A 19,118-nucleotide genomic window follows, 5' to 3' on the forward strand; every position below is an offset into this window, starting at 1 on the left:
TGGCGGGGGTTAGAGAGTAACCAAAGGACTTGTATGCATGCATATTAGCATAATCAATGGACACAGACACTGGGGCAGTGAGGGCTTGCCTGGTGTGGGAATGGCTGGGGTGGGGGGCGTCAATTGGGGAAAAAGGAGACATATGTAAAACTTTAGACAATAAAAATAAATAAAAAAGAATACAGCATATGATATATGTAACATATAAAAATATTTATCTTTATTGTTGAAAATATTAATGATGTTCCCCTTTTTTATCCCCATTGATCCCCTCCACCCTGCAGTCCCCCTCCCAGACCTTCACTACACTATTGTCAGTGTCCATGGGTTATGCATATATGCCTATCAGTTCCTTAGGGTAAATCTCTCCCTACCCATCTTTCCACCTCACCTTCCCTCTGAGATTCCTCAGTCTGTTCCATGCTTGTATGTCTCTGGATCCATTTTGTTCATCAGTGTATCTTGTTCATCAGATTCCACACATGAGAGAGATCATATGATACTTGATTTTCTCTGAGTGGCTTATTTTGCTTAGAATAATACTCTCCAGGTACCTCTGTTACAGGATTCCAGGGCAGGAGGAATAGGGAAACTGAGACAGGAAAGTTAAAACAAGGCTAAACTGTGAGGGCAATTTGCAGCCAGCTTGTAACTAACAAACTATTATCTCTGCCAGCCAAGAATAGGAGAGGAAATGATTGAAAAACCTCCCTAATGAGAGATTAATTACTCTCTAAGCAGAGAAGCCATCACTCTCAAGGTTTGTCAAGATAAAGTTGCCAGGTGCTTCTCAGGATTTTTGGGAAGGTCACAACAAAGTAAGAAAGAAAGAAAAAAGGGGGGGGGACCTTTAGAATTAATCTGTGCCAAAATAGTAAGCAGAGGAATTTTATGACCTATAGGCAGGAGAGTATATAATGCCTCAGAACCCCACACAACTTGCTCTTCAGATTAGCTGAGAGCCTGCTTGTGTTTCCTAAGCCAGATGTATAGGTTTGCTTGCTTTGCTTTTTCTTTCTCTTTTTCTTTTTTAAAAAATCGAAGGGAGAGGGAAAGGGGAAAGGGGAAAAGGGCTGCTTTCTCCCTAAAGCAGAGAAGCCAGCAGTCTCAAGGTCTGGCAAGATAAAGTTGCCAGGTGTTTCTCATGAATTCTGCGGAGGCCAAAACAAAGGAAAACTGGGCACCCTGAGAATGGATCTGTAGTAAAATATTCAGCAAAGGAATTTTGAAACTTATAGACCCCCACCCAACTAGATTTTCATATTAGCTGAGAACCTGTCTGCACTTCATCAGCCAGATGTACAGTATAGTTGTTTGCTTGCTTTGCTTTTTCAATAAAGGTGCATACTTTAATTGCTGTATAGATTGGCTTTTCACAACACAGTCAAGGTCTCTCATATTTGTTCTTGTGCCAGCACCAGGCTGTTTTGAGTACAGTGGCTTTGTGGTATAACTTGATATCTGGTATTATGATTCCTCTGACTTTGTTCTTTCCCAAGATTTCTGCAGCTATTCGTGGTCTTTTTTGGTTCCATATAAATTTTTGGAGAGTTTGTTGTAGATCTGTGAAATATGCCACTGGTATTTTAATGGGGATTGGATTGAATCAATAGATTGCTTTGGTTAGTATGGACATCTTAATGATGTAGATTCTACCAATCCATGAACATGGTATATTCTTCCACTTGTTTATATCTTCCTCTATCTCTCTTGTCAATGTTTTATACAGGGCTTTTACCTCCTTAGTTAAGTTTATTCCTAGGTATCTTATTGTTTTGATGCAATTGTAAATGTGATTTTTTTAAAATTTCTCTTTCTGTAAGCATAGTAAATGGGATTGCTTTTTTAGTTTTTCTTTCTGAGAGTTCATTATTGGTGTGTAAAAATGTCATAGATTTCTGGGTGTTTTGTATCCTGCTACCTTGCCAAATTCATTTTTTTAATGTGTGTGTGTGTGTGTTGCTTATTTCTTTTTATTCCAAATTCATTTATTAAATCTGTTTTTTTGGTGTGGAGTCTTTAGGGTTTTCTATGTATAATATCATGTCATCTGTGAACAATGACAGTTTTATTTTTTCCTTTCCAATTTGGATGCATTTTATGTTTTCTTCCTGTTTGTTCACTGTGGCTAAGACTTCCCATAATTGTTGAATAAGAGTGGTAAAAGTGGGCATCCCTGTCTTGTTCCTGTTCTTAGGGAAAATGGTTTTAGTTTTTGCCCACTGAGTATGATGTTGGCTATAAATTTGTCATATAGGGCCTTTATTATGTTGATATATAATTCCTTTATTCCCACTTTGAGGAGTTTTTATCAAAAAAGGGTGTTAGATTTTTGTCTAATGGCTTTTCTGAGCCAATTGATATGATCATGTGATCGCTGTCTTCCAATGTATTTATGTGGTATATCACACTTATTGATTTGCAAATATTGTACCAGTCTTGCATCCCCAGAATAAATCCCTCTTGGTCATGGTGTATGACCTTTTTAATGCACTGCTGGATCTAATTTGCTAATATTTTTGTTGAGGATTTTAGCATATGTTCATCAGGGATATTGGTCTGTAATTCTCTTTCTTTGTAGTGTCTTTATCTGGTTTTGGAATTAGGCTAATGCTAGCCTTATAAAAAGAGCTTGGAAGTGTTCCTTTCTCTTGGATTTTTTGGAATAGTTTGAGTAGGATAGGTGTTCTTCTTTGAATGTTTGGTAAAACTCTCCTGTGCAGCAATCCAGACCAGGGCTTTTGTTTGCTGTGAGTTATTTATTTATTTATTATGGCTTCAATTTCATCAGTAGTTATAGCCTATTCAGGTTTTCTAATTCTTTCTGATTGAGTTTTGGAAGACTGTATTTTTCTAGGCATATTTCCATTTCATTTAGTTTATCCAGCTGTTGTAGTATAGTTGTTCATAGTTTTTTGTTGTTGTTGTTTGTTTTTTTGTATGATGCTTTGTATTTCTGTGGGATCAGTTGTTACTTTACCTCTTTTGTTTCTCATTTTGTTTATTTGGGTTATCTCTCTTTGTTTCCTGATAAGTCTGAGTAAAGGTTCATAAATCTTGTTTATCTTTTCAAAGAACCAGCTCTTGTTTTTATTAATCTTTTGTATTATTATCTTAGTCTCTATGTCATTTATTTCTGCTCTTTATGATTTCCTTCTATTTACTCCGGGCTTTTCTTGTTGTTCTCTTTCTAATTCTTTAAGTTATAGGGTTAGATAGTTTGTTAGAAGGGTTTTTTGTTTTTTGAGGTAGGTCTGTAATGCTATGAACTTCCCTCTCAGGACTGCTTTTATTGTGTCCCATAGATTTTGTGTTGCTGTGTGTTCATTTTCATCTGTTTCCAGGAAGTTCTTTTTCTTTCTCCTTTGGTCTCTTTGGTAACCCATTAATTGTTTAATAACATGCTATTTAGCCTCTATGTGTTTGAATGTTTTCAAGTGTTTTTTTTGTAGTTGATTTCTAATTTCATACGATTGTGATCTGTGAAGGTAGTTGATATGATTTTAATCTTCTTAAACTTATAGAGACTTACTAGTAGTTTGTGTCCTAACATGTGGACTATCATTAAGAATGTCCCATGTGCACTTGAGAAGAATGTATATTCTGCATCTTTGGGGTGAAATGTAAATGTCAATTAATTCCATCCGACATAATGTGTCATTTAGGATTGCAGTTTCATTGTTGTGCTGATTTTTTTGTCTAGAACAGCCGTGGGCAAACTAAGGCCCGCGGGCAGGATCTGGCCTGTTTGAAATGAATAAAACTAAAAAAAAAAAAGACCATACCCTTTTATGTAATGATGTTTACTTTGAATTTATATTAGTTCACACAAACACTCCATCCATGCTTTTGTTCCGGCCCTCCGGTCTAGTTTAAGAACCCATTGTGGCCCTTGAGTCAAAAAGTTTGCCCACCCCTGGTCTAGAAGATCTAACCAGTGATGTCAGTGGGGTGGTAAAGTCCCCTATTATGAATGTATTGCTATGGATCTCTCCCTTAAAATCTTCCATAATTATATATATATTTGGGTGGTCCTATAATTGGTGTATATTTGTATTGGGTGTATATGTTGCCCAGAGTTATAGCCTCTTGTTGAATTGATTCCTTTAGTATTATGAAGTGGCCTTCAGTGTCTCTTCTTATCTCCTTCACTTTGAAGTCTATTTTGTCAGATATGAGTATTGCTACTCCAGCTCTTTTTTCATTTCTATTTGCCTGGAAAAAATTTTTCCATCACTTCTCTTTTAGTCTGTATGAGTTCTTTTTTCTGAGGTGGGTCTCTTGTAGATGGCATATATATGGGTTATGTATTCTTATCCATTCAACAACCCTATATCTTTTAATTGGAGCATTTAAGCCAATCAAACTTACAATTAAGGTTATTATTGATAGGTAGTTATTTGTTGCCATTCTTATTCTTTATGTCTGTGTTCTTCTCTTTCTCTCTCTTTCTTCTTTTTACAATAGTCATAGTCTCTTTTTTCTTGCAATGTTGGTTTGGTTGTATTAAACTATTTATTTATTTATTTATTTATTTATTTATTTATTTATTGTCTTTGAAGCTCTTTATTTCACCATCTCTTTTTAATGATAGCCTTGCTGGATAGAGTAGTCTTGGATTCCATCTCTTGGTTTTAATTACTTTGTATACTTCATGCCATTCCCTTCTGACTTGAAGTGTTTCTATTGAGAAATCAGCTGATAGTCTAATGGGAGCGCCCTTGTAGCTAACTTTCTGTCTCTCTCTTCTAGTCTTTAAGATTCTTTCTTTGTTTTTAATGTTTGCCATTTTTATCATAATGTGCCTATGTGTGAATCTTTTGGGATTCTTCTTGATTGAGACTCTCTGTGCTTCCTGAACTTGAGTGACTTTTTCCTTCACCAGGATAGAAAAATTTTCTGCCATTACTTCTTCAAACAGGTTCCTTTTCAGATTCCTTTCTCAGACTCTTCTGCTTCTGTCACCCCTATAATGTGAATGTTATATTTCATGTTGACCCAAAGTTCCCTTAGACCAGAGGTGGGCAAACTTTTTGACTCGAGGGCCACAATGGGTTCTTAAACTGGACCGGAGGGCCGGAACAAAAGCATGGATGGAGTGTTTGTGTGAACTAATATAAATTCAAAGTAAACATCATTACATAAAAGGGTACGGGTTTTTTTTTTTTTTTCCAGTTTTATTCATTTCAAATGGGCCAGATCCGGCCCGTGGGCCGTAGTTTGCCCACGGCTGCCTTAGACTCTCCTGCATTAAAATTTTTTTTCCCATTTGCTGCTCTGAATGTGTGTGTTTTTTGTACCTTGTCTTATAATTCACTGATTCAGTCCTCAGGTTCTTCTAGTCTACTGTTGTATCCTTTCAGGGTGTTTTTTATTTCAGCTATGTCATTCTTCATTTCTGATTAATCCTTATTTATTGTTTTAACCTCTCTGTTCATGTTGGTGTAGCTCTCAGTTCTCATTAAGTTGCTTGTAGTTCTCACTCAGTTGTTTGAACACCCTTATTAACATTACTTTGAATTCTTTATCTGACAGCTTGTATCCATTTTAAATCATTCTTTTCCTGGTGATTCCTCTTCTTCTTTCATTTTGAGGTTGTTTCTTTGTCTCTCCATTTTTTCTGTTCTTTTGTAATTGTTTCTATGTATTAGATCAAACTCCTATGCCTCCCAGACTTTGTGCTGTGGTCTTATGTAGTAGGTATTTTGTGAGACCCAGTGGTGCAGTCTTTTAGACCTCCTGAGCTGGGTGCTCTAGGAAAGCCCCTTGTTTGAGTTATTTGGGTTCTCCTGATGTAATCTGGTCTTGAATGTTGTCCCATTTGTGGATGGAATTTTCTCTCAGGCTGGCTGACTATGTGGCTCACCCCTGACCACATCATGTGAGCTGTTGTGAATGTGTTGACAGAACATAACAAAATACAACACAACAAACACAGAACAAAAGGAACAAGACAAGAACATACACAAGACCCTATAGCACCAACAAAAGCAACCACTAGAAAAGAGAGAAGTAGGAAAGAGAAAATAGAGCAAGAATTATAGAAGAAACAAAAGAAAGAGAAAAGAAAACAAACGAGTAAAAAAACAAACAAAAAAAGGGGAGAGAGAAAATGGAATATGTAGGGGCAGAGCTGAAATAAAGAAAATAAGAATAAAGAACTAGGGGAGTAGGGGAAGGAAAACAATTTGAAATAAAGGAGGAAGTAAAACATTTTGAAAAGGAAAATAGAGGAGAAAGCAGGTAGATACAAAAAATAACAAAAAGAAAAATTATAAGAAAGCAGTAGAAAAAGAAAAGATAAAAAATTGACTAGGAAAATGGAAGGGGAAAATGAAATAGATGAACGAAACAGTAGAGACTAAATAATAACAAGTAAATAAAGCAGATAAAGAAGATAAATAATAAAAGAAAAAATTGATCAGGCCAAGAAAAAAGGAAGAAGAAAAGAAGAAAAGAAAAAAGAGGGAAAGAAAGGAAAAAGAAGAAAAGAGAAAAAAATGTGAAATAGCATTCATTTCAGAAACTGTCCTCCTTTGTCTTTCAGCAACCTGCTTGAAGTACCAAGGGATCCACCATTTGTGTCTTATCTCCGTAGGAATTGGCTCTAAAGCAAGTTTGTTAGCAGCATGGGGCCCAGGGCTTGGGTCAGAAAACTTCCCCAGGTTTCCTGGGGTCTGCCTCTGCCCACCTTTGCCTGCCAACCAGCTGTCAATCTTCATCACTCAAAAGTCTTTTTCTGAATGGGATTTAGGCAAAATTGAGAGTCTAGACCTCTGGGTTTCCTGTGAGGGAGAGGTACTGTTCAGATTTCAATGAATGTGGTGGGTGTGTTTCCTTGTCCCAGAGCTACTCCTCTGCAAGTGGCCCAAAATATTACTCTGTCCTTGGCTGGGCAGAGATTCTTGTATGCAGTCTGATGGGATCAGCTGGAAACTTGGAGTTTTGATCAGCTCGCCAGTGTGGGGAAAGTACCAATCAGGTTACTGGGATAGTGGGGCAGATGGCCCTTCCACCAATCCAATCACTGATGCTCCCTGAGACTGTTCAAACCATCGGGTTGGCCTTTGCTTTTTTCTCCTCTGAAAAGGTCAAAATATAGGGCGTGGAGGCAGGGCTACTGAGGGTGTGGAGGGCTATATCACCTAGGGCAGGTTATTTTCTTTTTTCTGCTATCTGGCTACTAGCAGCAGCTAGAGCCTTTCAAGAAAAATGGCCGTTTTGTTTCGGGGGTGTACAACCAAATGCAGGACTCCTGGCTGCTGCTTTTTCATGTCTCCCCACAATGCTTTCCCCCCCAGCCTCTCTGTAGGCACCTGGAATCCACGCAGCCCACCCTTCAGCAAAGCTCGGGTAAATAGTTGTAAATGAAAACTCCTGTGCTCTGGGTTAAAAAAACACACACACACCAAAAAACAGAAACAGAGGCTTTCTCTCACTAGGCTCCAGTCTACCAGTTCCAGACTTTGAGGTGGCCAGCAGCCCTGCTGCCTTTCACGCCTGGATGTTACCTGAACTGCTGGTCCCGTGTCTGGTGCTCCAGGCTGTGGAACCCAGCCTAGGTTCCAGGCCTCAACCGTCTAAGGCAGTGGTTCTCAACCTTGGCTGCACATTAGAATCACCTGGGAATCTTTTTAAAATCCTGATTTGTGGGCCTCATCCTCCGGAAATTCTGTTTCTCTGTTATGGGGTGAGGCCACAACATTAGTAACAAAGAAACAGAATTTCCAGAGGACGAGGCCCAGAAATCAGGATTTTAAAAAGATTCCCAGGTGATTCTAATGTGCAGCCAAGGTTGAGAACCACTGGTCTAAGGAAACAGACCCTCCCATAGCTCAGACCTCCCCTCTCACTCTCAGCCTGCTCCTGGAAGCTGGGTCAGCCTCTCTCATGACCTCTCCTTTCCTATGGGTCTCCAGGTGTTTTTCTGTCCTTCCTTGATATAAGCCTCTTCCTCAGCTGGACCTCAATTGGTCATTTCTGGTGTATGTTCCCCACTTTAGTTTTATTTCCGGTCTGGCCCTGGGAGGAGGTGCGAGAAAGGTCTGCTTATTCAGCCACCATTTTTTCAAGTCTAGGAGTCTAGGTTTTAATGGGTGATAAACCTTATATTCTGTAGGAGGAAGGACTTTTCCTTTTTTGCTTTTTAAGAATGGGGCAGACCCTGGCTAGTGTGGCTCAGTTGGTTGGGCATTTTTACAGGCAGTGAAAGGTTGCCAGTTTGATTCTCAGTCAGGGCATATGCCCCGGTCGTAAGCTTGATCCCTGGTCGGGGGCATGCAGGAGGCAGTTGATCAATGTTACTCTCTAACATTGATGTTTCTCTCTCTTCCTCTCCCTTCCTCTCTCTAAAAATCAAAAAAATTTCTTTGAAAGATTGTGGCAGAAATGTATGCTGAAGTAGACAGCTAATCCTTGTTTTTTTCTTTATGTAAATTTGGTCTCAGAATATTTCTGGAAGGGTAATGTTTCAAAGAAGCCACTGTGATGACTGGCTTCCATTGTAGTCTCTAATCCTGGGCACATGGCTACCCTCTTCTGTAGCTTTAATCAGGTGCTGATTACTAGTCAACATGCTACAGAGTTAATTTCACCGGATCATTTTCCCAAAGTTAGTTGCCTTTTAGATGGTGGCATTTGAGCATCAGATTATGTTTGGAGACATGCAAGCAAAAGTCATCTGTTCTAATTTCATTGTTGGCAGTATAAGAGAACACCTGATTACATCCAATACCATGACAGTTAAAAATTACCCCCTTTTCTCCAAAGTAACAATCTCCAAAGTTCCTTCACAGCGTCACATCCTAAAGGAAATTTCTAGGTTTTCTCTTCCACAAATGTCCATTCCAGCATCATATGTTCCAATTTTGTGAAAGTAATTTCTGTCTATTTAAAAAAGGCCTCCTGCCATTGTAGCTGTTTTGACAAGAAGAGTTGATCACCTTTCTTTCTGTCCGTTTTTCTTTGGGGAACAGGATACCAGTGAAAAATGCACTTCCACCATAGGTCATTTAAGAACCTGCCATGTGCTCAAAACTCTCATAGCTGATTACATCAGTGGCAGGACATACCACATTGTTCTGTCTTGTTTGATCCTAGCTATGCGAGGCTCTAGCCTAGTGGAACTCATAATGAGTGTCTGAAAAGGTGATCACTTGGCCTTTAGACACAGCAACTCTTCTGAATCTAGTTTTAATTAATCCAAAACATTTTTCCATTTGAATTACATGAACTGGCACTTTTAATTTTTTCATCTAATTCTTTAGAGGTCTTTGCAAAAAGCCTCTTTCACTGGCATCATTTACTAGAACAATTTCTTCTAGCACGTGTGTTGGTGAGCAATTAATGATACTATGGACAGTTGGCAGATGTGTGCTCAAAGCCTCATTGTGGAAAATAATTACCATACTGGTTGTAGGACCAGAGCAATACTTTAAAAAACAGAGGTTCATTCATGTGCCTTTCTCTACTTAAGCCTCTCCAGTGGCTTCCTTTCACATTCAAAATGAAATCCAAAATCTATACCATGGCCTTTTAGGCCTTACAAGATCTTCCTCTGGTTCCTCCTAGGCCTCTCTCCCACTACCACCCCCTTGCTCAATCCACTCCATCATATTGGCTTTCTTGCTGCTCTGTGACCATGCGAGGCACTGTGCAGCTTCAGAGCCTTTGCATCTACTGTTCCTTGGGATTGCAGAGCTCTTCCTCATTAGCTGAGTGGCTTGGTCCTTTACGTCATGCATGACTCTGCCCAATACCACTTGATCACAGAGGATTTCTGTGGCCACTCCACTAGAATTAACCCCTGCCCCAATCACTTTCTGTCCCCTTGCCCTGCATTAGTTTTCTTCTGGGACACAGATCATAGTCACCACCAATGACTGCCTCGCTAGCTCTAAAGAGCTAGGTGGGACCTCCTCTATTTTTCCATTATTGGTTTCCCTGTTACCTGGAACAGTATCTGGCACTTAGTAGAGAATTAATAAATATTTTTGAATGAATGAATGTCCTCAACTATAACATAAACATAGCAACAAGTTTCATGGAGTTATTTCTTATAACACTCTCCATATAGGCCAGGAGCATTTAAGAGCAAGGGCAGTTGGGTCCACTTGGTACTGCCCAAGTATGTGGCTTCAGTTAAGCTGCTTAATCCTGGCACAGGTTTTAGTGTATTAAGAGAAAGGATGAATGACATAATCTTTAGGCAATTTCTCCCAAATACAGTTTTTCTTGGTTGCACTTTTGAAAGGTGGTGAGAAGTGGTTGATTCAATGCTGCCAGTCCAGAGTAGAAAGGTTAGCAGAGCTGGAGGAGGGTGTATGAAAACTGTAATTGTGAAATGGAGACTCTGAACAAGAACATGCACTAGGACCAAGCATAGCCCAATTCTCCTACACGCCAGGAGAAAAAACTTACATAATATTGGTAAAAAGCTGCTTTATAGATGAGGGTGTCCATTTTACTCAAGGTGCTATCAGTTTGTGTGTGTGTGTGTGTGTGTGTGTGTGTATGTATGTATGTATGTATGTATGTAAAGAGACTGCACACAGCCTTTCCTTTTGGATAAACCCAGCTTATACCATGAAGCTTTGGGCCACTAGGTCTCTCCTGTTGCCTTCTTAGTCTTCCCAGATCTGCTGATACCCTTAGGAATTCTGGGTGGAAATGATTGCCCTTAACATACACCAGATGCCTAGGTATAAGGTTTTAGAAAATGAGCCTACTAAACTTTGCTTTTCTTGTGGCATAGGCCATATCCATGGTTGTGTAGATAGAACCAAAATTATATCAGGGAGAACCCATTTAGCAAAGTTCTGAGTATTCCTATCATATTAGACATGCTGCTTCTTCCAGACAAAGTCAAGTCCTATGACTTGAACACCTGGAAAAAAAATCCTAGTATGTATTTTACGGCTTTTTGTGTTGAGAGCTGTTTGAGTAGCTTGATTTAATTTTCTCTTATAATGAGTAACCCAAAAGTAAAAGCTCTCTGAACCCAAACTACATGTAATTTACGGCTTTTTGTGATGAGAGCTGTTTGAGTAGCTTGATTTAATTTTCTCTTATAATGAGTAACCCAAAAGTAAAAGCTCTCTGAACCCAAACTACATGCTAGAACTCTAATCTCTCTGTTCAATAACAGTAATCATGTAAAAAATATTATTGATACTGACTCAATTGGGTTCAAATTCTGCACCAAAAATTTCCCATTTTCTTTATATTGGTATAAGAAATTTATAAACATTTCTAGGTAAAATAGAAGCCATCTGCACTAATAAAAGAGAAACATGGTAATTGGCATACGACCGCTACCCTTCCCATTGGCTAATCAGTGAGATATGCAAATTAACTGACGGCCAAGATGGCGACCAGCAGCCAGGCAGCTTAAACTGAACATGAGGCTTGCTTGCTTCAGTGACGGCGGACTCCAACGTTCCCCGCCTGCTGCTGCAGGCCTCTGAGCGGGCAGTTATACATTGTTTCGATTACCTACTGTCAGTAGCGGAAGACTAAGAGCCGGAGCCTCAGAACTAAAGCTGGCCCAGAATTTAAAAACAAGAAAGAAAAAAAGGAGCGGTTGGGAGCTTCCGTCCCCCGCCAGCCTGAAAACAGCCCTCAGCCCCTCACCCAGACTGGCCATGCACCCCAGTAGGGACCCCCATCCTGAATGGTGTGTGACCAACTGCAAACAGCCATCATCCCCTCACCCGGGCTGGCAAGGCCCTCCAGTGGGGACCCCCACCCTGATCCAGGACCCCCTTCAGGGCAAACCAGCCAGCCCCACCCATGCACCAGGCCTCTATTCTATATAGTAAAAGGGTAATATGCCTCCCAGCACCGGGATCAGCGGAGCCGAGAGGCCTCCCGGCTCCGGGATCAGCGTGACAGGGGGCAGTGCCCAAACCCCCTGATCAGCCCTGCTCTGTGCCTGATACGGGAGAGCTCCCCCAACCTCTGATCACCCTGCGGCTCTGTGTGTGACAGGAGGCAGCGCCCCAACCCCCTGATCGGCCGTGCTCTGTGTGTGACAGGGGACAGTGCCCCAACTCTCCTATCAGCCCTACTCTCTGAGTGACAGGGGGAGCTCCTCAAACCCCTGATTGGCCCTGCTCTGTGCGTGACAGGGGGTGGCACCACAACCTCCCCATTGACCCTGCCTTGAGTGTGACAGGGGGCGGTGCCTCAACCCCCCAATCGGCCCTGCTCTGAGCGCGACCAGGGGCTGCACCTAGGGATTGGGCCTGCCCTCTGCCACCCGGGAGCAGGTCTAAGCCAGCAGGGCGGTATCTCCCGAGGGGTCCCAGACTGCAAGAGGGCACAGGCCAGGCTGAGGGACCCCCCATCCCCCCGAGTGCACAAATTTTTGTGCACTGGGCCTCTAGTCCTATCTAATAAAGAGGGAATATGCTAATTGACTCCCATGCTATTGCAAAGATGGTAGTGCCCACAGCCAATAAGGAGAGAATATGCTAATTGACTGCCCCACCCTCAAAGATGAAGGAGTCCACAGCCACAAGATGGCAGCGCCCAGTCCCCTCAGCCCCCCAGGGCTGGCCCAAGGTAGAGGCAAGCCTCAAAAGGTGGCTGCCCAGCTGTCCAGTGCTGCCCGAGGCTCAGGTAACCAGGGCCGGCCGAGGCTTGTGCTGCTGGCAGTGGCAGCAGCAGAGGTGTGATGGGGCGTCACCTTCCCCTGATCGCTGGGTCACCTCCTGCCCCTGAGGGCTCCCGGCCTATGAGAGGGGGCAGGCTGGGCTGAGGGACCCACCCTTCATTGCACGAATTTTCATGCACTGGGGTTCTAGTAATGATAATATTAGACTTTTAATTTCTTGTCTGAACTCCTTATCATTTTTTCTCTTTATAAATACTTCTATAACTTCTTTCTTTTTGTCTCTAAAATTAGTGATGTGAGTTAATTATCATCTCATTTTAATATAATCATCTTTCGCAATTCACTATTTAATAAATATAAAGAATGTGAGATGTTACTACCAGAGGACTGTAAAGGTATCTTTTTTAAATGATTGATATTTTTAGTATATTATTTTTACCAAATTCTGTGTCCTGTACCCAGAACAAAGAGATACATTTTAAAGGAATCAGCCAAGGAGAGTGATATTCCCAATGTAAACTCTACAGCCAGAGTGTGTTATTTTTTGTTACATCACACCTGCCACATACTAGGGAAGTATTTGACTGCTTAACATTTTCATGATTCATTTTTTCTGTCCTCAAATTTTGGGTTACAAAATATATAGTAACCAGATTTTTCTTAAACCAACAACTTTCCATTTCTTGGTACTATTCTCCCATCTGTAAAATCTAGTCCCTCCTCGAACTCACGGCCTGTGCTCCGGAGACTTGGCTGTTGGATTTGGATGGCACAGATACAGACCCTGGTGGGACCAGAAAGAAGGGAAAACACAAATAGCTTTATTTTACCTAAAACTAATGGTTCTAGTAAAAAGTTTTAAAGCTGCAACTTCACCTAAGTTAGAGTTTGATAATTATGTATGGATTTTGGACAATTCTCCCATTGGTATTTTGAAAGGCAGAGAATTTCCTAACTATGCAGTAAGAGGTAAAGAAGAACAGCTTAACTGTGGTGCCATTAGGCCTACTCATCTCTTACCCCACTCTGCAAATTCCCCATAAAAACAGAACAATTTAAAATGATAGCTACAAAGGCCCCAGGTACTGACTTTCAAAATAAACCTAAACCAGGAAATATCATCATATTTCCGATTTCCACCAAAATAGACAAATAAACTCCACCAGTTAGTTTACTGATTTCCTTAGCATATCTAAATGCCACTGGGAGTGTTCTTGATTCCAGAATTTCTGTGACTTGTGTGTGACCAAGTAATACTCTTTGCCTGCTCAGTATCTACAGATGCTGTCCAGGGCTCCAACAAAATCAGTGAATGCATTGCTTTTCAGTTTCTGTCAACTTCCCAAGGAACAAATGCATTTCTGTGATGACTGTATCTCCCATTTTATCAAGGTTTTCATTTGGCTACCAAGACAACGCTTTTGAGAGACTTTGTGTGAAAAAGGCCCTTTTCTGGGTGAACTGATTCACAAAGCTTAAAGATTAAATCCACTCCCACGATAACTGCGATATTGGTTATCTAATGAGACAATTTTTTACTAGCCTTTCCCCAACTGCATTACCAAGAAAAAAATGCCAAGAATATAAAAAAATACAGATTTGGGTAAAAATTTGAATTTTTATAATTTTAATTTGTCCACTGCTTGGCTTCTTATTATTTTCAGATGCTGACTCTATGCTCATCTGCATAGTGGGATTAAATGATTGTTTATATTTATAGGGCCCTTTTTAGCAATTAGAATAAGAATAATAAAAATACTCGTACTCCATTCTCCAACCATCTGGATTCCACTTGAAACCCCACACCTGGTGGTACTTACTTTTATCCTCATCATACGACCCTCCAGAGCTATTGCTGTACCTTGACTCCAGGCGAGTATGGGCTCTGATGACGTTATTAAACCTTCAAATACAAGAACAGCCATCATTAAATACTGCTGTGTGTGTATGTGCTATTTTCATAAACACATACTATTATTTAGTAATTGAGTTTTTGGCAGCTAGTTCCAATGATGCTTTTCCTAAAGAAATACTACAAAAATTGTATCACAAACATTTATTTTTCCCTGGAGAGGTCTAGTGGTTGCTTTTGCTCATAAGCATAGTTTAAACCTAGAACAGATAAACATTTTAAGGCTATACTGAACTGGAGAATTATAACATTTGTTTGGAAATGAAATTGAGTGATACTGAATAATATACATCCCTTATTCACATGGTAGCCTGGCAGATGGTAGGTGGTCAGTAACTAACTGATGCATGATTAAACATTGAAAATTGACAAGACATAAAAAAATGGTTCATAATATATCTTGGACTTTACTGGCTTTAAACGTTCTCTTAAAATGATAAGAGGGTTTTAAAAAAATATGGATTTTAATTGTTTTGAGAGAGAGAGAGAGAGAGAGAGAGAGAGAGAGACATCAATGTATCAATGTGAGAGAGAAACATCAACTGGCTACCTCCTGCACACCCCTTACCAGGGATCAAGCCTATAACCCAGGCACATGCCCTGACCAGGAATCACACTGGCAATCTTCTTTTAGTGCATGGGTGAATACTCAACCAACTGAGCTACACCAGCCAGGGTGATTGGAGGGTTTTTAGAAAAAGGTAACTAGTTGGGCTGTAAAATAACCAGAGAGGCTCTTTCTGTCTGGTCTCTCTGTGGATTAAGAAGTAACGCCCTCCCACCCCACTGTCGCCAAAATGGTAGAAATATAGTAACTTCACATACATTATTCATTTACTCTCACTTACTCATCTTTGACATAAGCACCGTTTACTTTATGAATGAGGAAACAGGCCAAGTGAAACAGCTTGCCCAGTGTCATGCAGAAGACAATGGCAGCGCAGAAATGCTTTTGGTTCCAATGAGAGAAGGCAAGACACGGGATTTTAGGACCAAACTTTCACTAGCTCTATGACCTTGGCCAAGTTCTTTACCTTTATGGGGTCCCTGTTTCTACACCTGCCAAAAAGTGATACTAATAATACTTCACCATTTATTTTGTTGGGGTTGTAGAAATCAAAAGAATGATATGAGAAAGTTTCCAACACTGTGAGGTACCATCAAAATCTAAGGTACTAATTATTATCCTATATGATAAAGAGGTAATATGCAAATGGTTGTTACACTATGATGCGTAATGACCAACAGCAGGAGGGCAGGGCAGTGAGCGACAAGCAGTGGGGAGCTCAAGAGGGTGGGGCAGCGAGCTACATGCTGCGGAGAGCTACGAGCGGCGGTGGGCCAGGCGGCCAGCTGAGGCAAATGGCAGCGAGCTACTCATGCACGAATTCGTGCGCAGGGCTACTAGTATTTAATAATAATATAATAATTATTTCTAGATTTCTAGAACACTTTTTCCTCTTCAGGGCACCAAAGACTTTTAAACCAATAGCATTTGAATATCATCTGGAGACCTATAAGGCAGGGCAAAGGTATGGGTGTGGGGAAATGGCTTGTCTATATTTATTTTATACAAAGTGATACAGAACAGGTGTGATCTACTTAATATGTATGCAGCCAAAACAAACAACTAAGGTAATCAATAAATATCTGGAAAACTCAAGCCAAAGTAGGATGTGCCCCTACATTACTGACTGTATATTTTGCACTAATTGACAGCAGGTCAACACCCTGTTTCATTTTAGCTGTCCTCACCAGTGCATGGAGCAAGAGTGATGTTTCAGGAAAAAGTGCTGGATGTGCCATTATGAGCCTACCCTGTCCCAGGTGTACATTTGTGACTAAATAAGTAAATGCAAGATTTATAGTGACTGCAAAGACTATAATGATTTTTGTTTTATTCACTTCTTAGATACTTGTAGCAGCTTTTTTTTTTCTCCTGACACATCCATCTTTTCCCCAGTCACTCTATATTTCGAACATTCTTTACTGTCCTAACTTTTGGGCTATTACTTTGTGAATCCATAAAACAGAAACTCAAGGACATCTGCTTAGTTTCATACAAATCAGGCCACACAATTGACACCTAGGGAATTGAAAAAGTGACAACCTATTAACTTCTGAAATTCTTTAATAATATTTATTCTGACAAAGGCAAAGTCATAAACAGCATATGAAGAGCCAAGGGATCATTCAGCAATAGGGCAGTGATCTAGCAGCACACATGCTGAGGCATTTAATAGGTCAGAGGACTCCAGGGCAGTCAGCCTCATGGCAGATACTCTCCCACTTGTAGACCCTGCCCTGTGTCATGCCCAGGACAGAATCAGAGGACAGACATGAGGCCTGCAGGGGCATTCTGGGCTGAGGTATTTTAATTATTTAATCCATTGCAGTCCCTGCAATAGGAATTTGTATCTCATCCTTGTTACTCACTTCTTCAATGAAAGTGCTCCCCATTCCTTTTCACTAAAAACTGCTCAGCTCTAAAGTGTTTTCAACACCATGGAATCATACTAATTTTTTAATTTGAGTCCTGTTGATCTCTTTTGGTTGTGTCTCTGCTCTTCACAATCAACTAGGGAACAATGATCCAGATTTTATTTACTTCTGAGTAGGTCCTGGGCAACTAAAGGCAGAGATGTGGGCAAAATAAATATTATCGAACAGCCTATGGGAAGGAGATTAAGACTTATTTGAGCAGAGGGAGATAGTGTTCTTGGTAAACCAAGACCTGACAAAGTAAAGGTGAAATAAGAAAGATGATGTTTCATAGAATTCACTTCAAGACCACTACTCCGTCTCCAAGAAATTATTCAGTACTCAGATTTGAAAATTTCACATGAAAATTCCCTCTAATTCCAGATGGTCTTTGCAGGTAGCAGGACAGCTCATGGTTTTTGTTCGGCCCTAAGAGAAGTGGAGTTCAGCTCGGGAAGAAATTGTTATCTACAGGGATATACAGAGCAGTGTTAGCAAGTCAGCCATAGTTTCTAAGAATAAAAGATTTGTATGTGTGTGAAATTTATAAAGCCTACAAATTTTTATTGATGCCTCTGTATATGCTACAGTTAAACTAGATATCAAGCCAATTTGTGAACCAACCTCTCATCAGACTCTTTCAAGATCTTGCCCTCCTCAGCGTCTGGGAAACTGTCCTGGCCGGCAACCACTGTGTTGCTGCTGGAGGTGGTTCCTGTGGATTAGAAGACACTTAGAAAAAAAAAAACACATGTGGAGGGGGTCAAAGTCAAGTCTCAAAATTCCTGTGAAATTTCATGTTTGAAGGATACCTTCTATTTTCTGCACAATCACAGACATTCTAAACAAACTCTAAGCCCACTCCACTGAAATAGAAGAATCCCAGACATCTGTAATAGTCAAACCTAATTCCTGGACTCTCCTATAAACCAAAGTGACAACATTCCTGAAAACTTTTCTTAGGTAATGAGCTTATTTGTAATGGCCGTCCCTGCTGTTAGCTGCTTTACCACTTCTGGGTCTAGGAGTTATTAGTTATTGAGCTAATGTTAGTGAAACAACTCAGGAAACTGTCTGACATCTAGGCTACTGCTTGCCTGTAGGAATGCTGCTTTGGCAGCTATATGTGGGGGAAACAGAGGGCATGAGAGACCAGGTCAGGAGAGAGATTTGAAAGCAGTTGTAATATTAGATAAACCAAAACAAAGCTGGCTTCAATGAATTTGAGGAGGACTGCATACATTTCATAAAATGATGCAGAAAAGACAATTTATGGAAAGTGGTAATATTTTTAGAGGCAGTTTAGTCATTCTGAGAGAATATTCACCAAGGGAATCCCATAACCACAAGATGGAAGGTAAAGACTGAGATTCCTAAGCGATGCTGTGTCTGGCCTGGGATCAGCCTAAAGCAGTGATGGCGAACCTATGACACGCGTGTCAGAGGTGACACGCGAACTCATTTTTTTGGTTGATTTTTCTTTGTTAAATGGCATTTAAATATATAAAATAAATATCAAAAATAGAAGTCTTTGTTTTACTATGGTTGCAAATATAAAAAAATTTCTATATGTGACACGGCACCAGAGTTAAGTTAGGGTTTTTCAAAATGCTGACACGCCGAGCTCAAAAGTTTCGCCATCACTGGCCTAACGTATAAAACTCTGGGCATGTGAATACTGGGCCACCAATTGTCAGTTATGCTTACAAAATCATTTCATTGATCTCAGCTATTCTTAAGCTATCTTTCTTTTTTAAAGTTATTTTTCAATTACTTTGGACATACAGTATTATATGTTTCAGGTGTACAACATAGTAATTAGACATTTGTATACCTTATGAAGTGATCACCTCAGTAAGTTTACTACCCAGCTGACACCATACAAAGTATTTACAATATTATTGACTATATTCCCTATGCTTTACTTTAAATCCCTGTGACCATTTTTTTAAATTTTTTATTACAAAGGGTATTACATATGTGTCCATTTCCCCCCCCCCCCAGACAGTCCCCTAGCCTCCACTATCCCCCAGTGTCTTATGTCCATTGGTTATGCTTATATGCATGCATAAAAGTCCTTTGGTTGATCTCTTACCCCCCACCCCCACC

At 40.3% G+C, this 19,118-nt stretch overlaps 1 protein-coding gene across 1 annotated transcript in view; it reads right to left on the reverse strand.

Annotated features, from left to right (window-relative positions):
* Nucleotides 1–19,118, reverse strand: part of FRY (FRY microtubule binding protein) — a 409,004-nt gene that overhangs the window by 135,365 nt on the left and 254,521 nt on the right. Inside the window, exons 35-36 of the mRNA XM_015570438.1 lie at nt 17,634–17,724; nt 14,437–14,519 (exon numbers count right to left, since the gene is read on the reverse strand). Coding sequence (XP_015425924.1) covers nt 14,437–14,519; nt 17,634–17,724 — 174 coding nt within the window. The remainder of the gene's footprint in view (nt 1–14,436; nt 14,520–17,633; nt 17,725–19,118) is intronic.

Source organism: Myotis davidii, unplaced genomic scaffold, assembly GCF_000327345.1.
Source record: "Myotis davidii unplaced genomic scaffold, ASM32734v1 scaffold447, whole genome shotgun sequence".
Classification (NCBI taxonomy): Eukaryota; Metazoa; Chordata; class Mammalia; order Chiroptera; family Vespertilionidae; genus Myotis; species Myotis davidii.